This window comes from the organism of the source record quoted next, unplaced genomic scaffold (genome assembly GCF_019419815.1).
Source record: "Pyrus x bretschneideri cultivar Hongxiangsu unplaced genomic scaffold, Pyrus_bretschneideri_v1 Contig59, whole genome shotgun sequence".
Taxonomy (NCBI): Eukaryota; Viridiplantae; Streptophyta; class Magnoliopsida; order Rosales; family Rosaceae; genus Pyrus; species Pyrus x bretschneideri.
Genome location: NW_025999797.1, coordinates 2441491 through 2448611, shown reverse-complemented (window position 1 = coordinate 2448611; position 7121 = coordinate 2441491). Strand labels below are relative to the sequence as shown.

The 7121-nt window shown below is 38.2% G+C and overlaps 1 protein-coding gene across 2 annotated transcripts; it reads right to left on the bottom strand.

The window, feature by feature from the left end:
- Positions 1-1158: 1158 nt before the first annotated feature.
- LOC125471195 (RGG repeats nuclear RNA binding protein A-like) lies at positions 1159-4895 on the bottom strand. Of its 2 annotated transcripts, none has more exons than XM_048571369.1 (7): positions 4566-4895; positions 3705-4014; positions 3558-3623; positions 3296-3428; positions 2616-2774; positions 2458-2511; positions 1159-1599 (listed from the first exon to the last, which is right to left on the bottom strand). In XM_048571369.1, the coding sequence occupies exons 1-7, from the start codon at positions 4762-4764 to the stop codon at positions 1414-1416; spliced, it is 1107 nt and encodes a 368-aa protein (XP_048427326.1). In that variant the 5' UTR covers positions 4765-4895; the 3' UTR covers positions 1159-1413. The 2 variants fall into 2 exon arrangements, with proteins under 2 accessions (XP_048427326.1, XP_048427327.1); XM_048571370.1 differs by having other exon boundaries at positions 3296-3395.
- Positions 4896-7121: the final 2226 nt, after the last annotated feature.

Below are 7121 nucleotides of genomic sequence, written 5' to 3'. Positions count from 1 at the left end.
AATGTTTCCGAAACTAAACACTTTCGAACACTAATGCTTTAGTATGAAATCGGAAGGGACGCACCTTGAGGGGCAAGGAGAGAGAGATGAGCAGCGTAAATGGGTAAATGGATACCCGTTATAACTTTGGTAATATCCATAACTGATGGATACTTGTTATAACCGAAGGTAATAACTATAACCGCCTATTTAAATTTCACGGATAAACGGTTATGCCCATAACCGTTTGTTCGTCTAAACGGTTACCCATAACCGTAATCGTGAACTTTAAACGGACAGGTAATCGTGATTACCCAAACTTATGGGTATTTTGCTTGTTTGTCCACGTATATTTGTACTAAGCTATCTCAACTTGTCCATGTGCGATATTCGCACTTTACTTTCATTGGTCGTCAAGATTCAACTGTTATTCAGAAAAAGTAATGCTAGGGTGATCAATTTTTTTAGACCAAATTGCAAGTCATTGGTAATGCTAGCACTACCCGTTCAAAAATGCGCCCACGATGGACAAAGGTTGTGGAGTTCACAAGTTGGACATGTTTTAGAGATGCCTCAAACTTGGGTGGCAAGGCAAAACAACTAAAATGTCTCAACATTATTCTGATTTTAACTTTTTTTTTTTTTTTTTTAAACAATCGATATTATTACATTATGGGGGAGGGGTGAGTTTAACCTCATGATGTAAAACTTCTCACTTACAAATGAAAAGGAATACCACCAGATCTTAGTACAAAGTGACATTGTGATTTTACTTTAACTACAAGCGCTTCTGAGCGTGTCTTCTAAATATGTATTTTCAAACAAACCCAAAGCTGGTGATAAAAAGCCAAAGTTTTCGAACAATACTACAAATGTCACGGAATTACCTTGATAGATTTGATCCTCTCTGCCTACCGAGATTAGACATCAATATGTTCTTTTCTGATTGATAAGTACATGCCTTCTCCGGCAAGCAAACTCACTCAGAACGAATGCATAATGTATGGTCGGCGACAACGCTCATCCCCGAGGAATGTTGCGGGCCATACAAGTGAATATATCTCACCGCGACTACAAAAATCAAACGGAATAGCGCAGAACAACTCCTGGGTTACAAAGTAGGAAAAATAAGAGCCTCTTCTACTTCTAGAGACAAAAGTAACAAGTCAATACAACGTATAAAGCAAAACTGGTCAAGGATTTTCACATGCCCCAAAGTCATAAACCAGGTCACATTGCATAACAATTAAAAAAGAAAAAGAAAGAAAAAATCTACTGGGGTACATATAAAACTGAAATTTACAGATTTGAGTCATGAAATTTCTTTAAAAAAAATACAGGAAATCAATTATTCTAGCTAGTATCCTGTTTCAGATGAAAGGAAAGAACCCGAAAATCGAATGTCGCTGAGACTAATTTGGGTTCTTATGAACCTCACTTGCCGCCCAAGGTAGGGAACTGCCCAGGGTCTTCAATGGATGGGGCTGCCGCACTGCTATGCGAGTAATTGCTGCTAAACCCTCCTCCTTTGGAACCACGACCACGCCCACGGCCACGACCACCTGGGTTGTAGAACCTCTCTCCTTCAGCAGGTTTTAAGAACTCATTGATGCTCACAGACTAGGGCCACAAGAACAAGATTACGGCACTTTAGTATGATACATGAAGGAGAGACCAAATAATCTCAGTTAACATTACAAAGTAAATCAGGAAATAAAGTAGCACAAGTCACGAAGAGAGAAAACACCACCGAGGGTATGTCGATGGAAAAACAATTTCATGCAGAAAATAAACATACCAGGAGATTGGGAGACTTCTTCACCAAAATAATTCTTTGAGCTAAGATATTAAATCAATTTTAGACATCATGGTGGTCGGTCCACCCCATGAATTTCAACTATATTAAACACGTTACCGCACACTTCAAGAGATCTGGTGCAATGATTGCATTATGGACCAAGGATTTGGCAAGAATAATAGCATTAACTAGTTATTCGGTGAAAAGAGAGTAAGACTGAAGGACAGGAGAGGAATAGAGTTACCCCACGTTCCATTCACCCACAAATGAAGAATAAAACATTCTCCAACGTGGGATGAGTGTTGCAGGATGTGAGTGATGATCAATTGTCAAAAACAACTGATCACGACTGAAATCCTGCCACAATCCCAGAACACGCACCCGGTCATTGGAGAAACCCCCTTGCAGAAATACCTATTGGCATTAACTAAACTGGAATAGGCGGGGAATGGGATTCTAATTAAAAATGGGTAAAAAAAGTAGCAGTGCAGACATTAGCGTCATCCCCGTGCAGAAATTTGGCACACCTTGGACATTCAAAGGCCACAAAAATACTGTAAAAGCAAAATAGACAGAAAATAGATAACAGAAAAGTGTATGCATTCAAAGTGAAAAGGATATGCATTTTTCACAAGGCGCTTGTCTTCGTAGAATACAGAGTAAGGTAAAGGCAGTAGTACCTTTTTGGATTTTTCTTCCTTCTCAGTGTCTTTCTTCTTATCCTTGTCAGAGCCCTGTGAGGAAGAAAATGTCAAGTGGAATGGACTGTTAATGTGATGTCAAATTCCACAAAACGAACATGGACTCAGATACTTCTACAAAGGACTGAGGATCTCACCAATTTAATGAAGATTTCATCATTGGCCTTCTTGTTTGATAGCTGTTGGAATGATTCAAATTCCTTGGCATCAACCTTCCTTTCCTCGGTAGTCTTAAGTGCCTGAAGGGCCTTCCTCTTCTCTTCGAGCACCTTCTGATACTCTTCAAGTGTCATTTCCTATTCAAGAAGCTTAAAAAATTCACAAACTGGGGATAACCACAAAGCTAAAAAGCTAGAGTAGTATACTAAGTGATTGTCTGAATATGAGGCAGGACAAAGATCAAATTCAAAAACTTTATGTTCATCAAACTATTCATCAACCATAGCTTGTTCTAAAGCACATAAAAGACTGCATTCGATAAGCACTTTCAGCTAACTACAGGGGCAAAAAATTATTCCACAAAATAAATAATGCAACAAACAAAGACTTTTCACATGTCCTGCAAATTAAACTAATCAAACGCACGCTCATTTGTGTTCCTATCATAAAATTCCCATATAACTTCAAACTGTTTGCAGCACTTATATTAAAAACATTATAATCGCCAACAGTTGTTTCTTTGCAGTAATTTTACATGTCCTACTGAAAATAAATAAACCCGCAGATAGACAATTCAGATTGCATTGGCTTCTGGGGGGAAAGAAGACGCAGAACTACAATAAATCACAATTACAAAAAATGAAAAGAAGACGCTCACCTTATCCTCAGGTTCTTTTTCTTCAGGTTCATTAGCAGGGGTATCCTTCTTGCCATCTGCTGCATCTCCCTCTTCCACAGGCTTCTCATCACCCAAATGCCTTTCAGTTACATTGGCAACTTCTTCAGTCAGCCTAAGCACAAAATAATGATAAACATCAAGGTAGCCAACATAATTAAAATGTATTTCAACCAAATACAACAAGGAATTAGAAGAGATTTTAGGGTGACAATGCAATTAGATTGCAATAGAGGTGTATTACTCAGAAAGTTCATCAGCTTGTGACCCCCAGTTGCCACGACCAGAACCTTCGCGTTTGACTTCACTTCTGCAAATAAAAAAAGTTAAAAATACACTAAGCCTCAAAACTTAATGAATATATAATGTAATTAAATGGAAAGCTATTTACCCGCGTCCAGTCCCACTACGGCGTTCAAATACCCTGCGGCGTTCTCCATCACCAACTTCCGCATTTCCAAAACCACCACGGCGACCACCACGGTAAGGCCCACGAGGTCCACCATAGCCATGCCTTTCCTTCCCATCACCATCTTCAAGAGCACCTTGACCAGGAGGAGCTCCGCTGTTGCTGAATGTGTTCTCATAATTGGATGATTCACGGTTGTAACCACCACCACCACCACGTCCACGGCTATAACCATATCCACGTCCACCTCCACGACCTCCCCCACGACCAGCTTCATTCTTTGCATCCCTCACTTCTCAAGAAGAAACAGATATGTAAAACAAATAGTAACAGAAAGCAATTTCAACAAACAATATCACCAAAACATGGTTCCCACAAAAAAGAACATGGTACAATCAAATTTAAATTGCCATGATATGCACAGAAATGGTTTCGTCTGGTATATTTCTACATAAATCATTATATAGCAATTCATGTGAATACAACTTTCCACAATATTATTTCCACCACTTCCAAGCTTCATGGGAAGTAAACAAAAGAAAAGAAAACCAAATTTCCCCTAGTTTTGCCTTCAAAAGACTCAAGGAGATTCAAAATATGTTTTTAAATGCAAGCACAATACAATATTCCTAAACATAGTCATAACAAACACACCAGTACGACTTTTCCACTCACAAGAAAATATCACCAGCAAGAAAAACAAAAGGTCAACAAACTACTATTAAACAAAAGTTCAACAAACCATTTCAAATCATAACTTCACAAAAACCAAACAAACAAGAACACAACTCATTCACTGAATGACTAGATATAAAGCAAGTGAAGAAAAAATCGAAAGCTCACCAGCCTGAGCAGGAGGTGCAGGCTTGGAAGGCAGCTTAGCCGGCTTGGTCTCTTGAACCTGAGCCCCTGCCTTGATCGGCTGAGGAGGGACAGCCTTCTTGGGCGCTGCAGCCAGTTTCTGCTGCTGAGCTGCGATCAGCTGCGACGGGTCCTCGGCATCATCGTCACCCAACAAATCAAACGGGTTCATGGTCGCCATTTCTTCAATAAAACCACCACAAAAACCCTAAAATCCCCGAGATTCTTGCTGTCAGAGGCGACAGAGAGACCCTACCTTACCAATATCAGCATGGATGTATTGAGATGGAGATAATATCCAGATTAAGGGTAGAGAGAGATCTGAAAGATTGAGGCTTTAGGGGTTAGATAGAGAGAAGGAGAGAGAAAAACCCTAGCCGCAACAAGCGAAAGAGCGGAGAGAATAGAGATTATAGATAGAAAGAGAGAGCGTGCGTGGGCACCTAATCTGAAATGCTCAATTTATTGGTGTTTGGTCTCTCCTATGGATTATGGAGAACTCGTGTCCTGTAGTCTCCTATTATTAGTAGGTGATATTGCGCAAGTAACATCTGAATTTGTAAGTATGTGTATTTATATTTAGGGGTTGTATTGATATGATTACTGTATCAAAATTTCTATACTAATTATCATACAATCATACCAAATTTTTAGCATACCAAATTTCAATATGTCAAATAATTTAGTTGACATAATATGATAATTAGCATTTTGGTTTGGGCCACTCTTTTGAGCCAAAATTTGATCTTTTTTCCCAACCCAATTCAAGGCTGAGATGTGTTTTTCTCTCTTGGGTTTCTAAATCTTTTTAATTTAATTATAGAGAATTTATAGAGATTCATTTGAGAAAAAATGAGTAAATAGATGGAATAATTGCTAAAAGAGCCCCGCATTTCTTAAGAAGTAAGAGTATAGAGATTTCGAGACTCCATCTCTACATTCTTTAAAATGGTACAGAAATTAACTTGATAGACGAAATGGGGAGAAAGACAACCCAATTTGAGGAAGGAGAGATGATGGACTGCAGAGAGAAATGGGAGAAATGGAGATGAAGTCGACGACAAGATGAGAGAAAAGATACAGTCGTGACGGCAAGATGAGAGAAAAGATAAAGTCACGACGGCAAGAAGACTTATGTAACATCTCACATCGCTCAGGGGAGTGGATCCTGTAAGCCTTATATGTATATTTTCATTTATAACTAGCACGAGGCTTTTTGGGAGCTCACTGGCTTCGGGTTCCATAGAAACTCCGAAGTTAAGCGAGTTTGGGCCAGAGCATTCCCAAGATGGGTGACCTACTGAGAAGTTCTGCTCGCGTGAGTTCCCAGAAACAAAACCATGAGGGTGTGGTAGCGGCCCAAGGCAGACAATATCTTGCCATAGTGGAGTCGAGCACAGGATGTGATGGGGGCCCTGGTCGGGATGTGACAACTTTCGTTCTTGTATCGGATGACTAGGAAAAAAACATAAAATGCATAATAATAATAATCATACATAATACGTATATAAATGAAATAAAATAATATAGAGAGTTTTAACAAAAAACCCGCGGTGCTGCTCACTTTAACAAAAAACCATATTTTTACACTAAAAGTCAATCCTGATACTATTCACTTTACCCTTTATTTTGTCTTTATTGTTAAAACACAAAGTTTTCAAGTCATTTTCATTAGTTTTTATTTCTTAATGTTAATTGATACGGTACAGTATGGTATATCATCGGTATTGGTTTTGGATACCATTATTGTCCTGAAAATGTATGGTATGGCTACTGTACCTTTACTAATTTGTACACTAATTTTGGCATATCTTTGGTATGATACGGTAATTTGACAAAAATTTCACCTTTTATACCACTTGAACATTCAATTTTATTACTTTTACCACTAAACTCTTTTAACTATTGGAAATCCACCATCTACGTTATTTTTCATCCATTTTGCCGTATAAACATGTTACCAATAAAGATATTTTCATGAATTAACTTTCTGGGGCTGACTAGAATCAAATTGACTCCAAAATAATACTATCTGAGTCATTAGAGTGCCAAAATTGGGAGTTTGTACACCCTCAATCTGGCAATTCCCTCCATAAGAGTGTTTAAAATTAATATTCGAATAATTTAAGATGAACCACACACACCCACTTGCTAACCTACAAAAAATAATCTTGAAAACTCACTGTAAATGAAAAACTATATATTAAAGCTTAAAAACAACATAAAGCACACAAAATTTCTACGCATGATAGTTGTCATTATAGAAAGACAACATAAAACACACAAATTAAACTTGTACTTTATCAACTATAACAAATAAGTTCTAAGAAATTCGGGCATATACCAAAATTCAATATAAGCTCTAATAAGCTTAAAATTCATGTCTGTATCATATATAATTGGCAGAACAAGTCTTCATTATGCCTAAATTCAAGTCTCCAATAAGGGTGGGCATGGGTTGGTTTGGGAACCGACCTAGTCGGTTAGGCTAAAATTGCAAACCGAAACTAACCAAGCTGGGTCTAAATTGATCAAGTC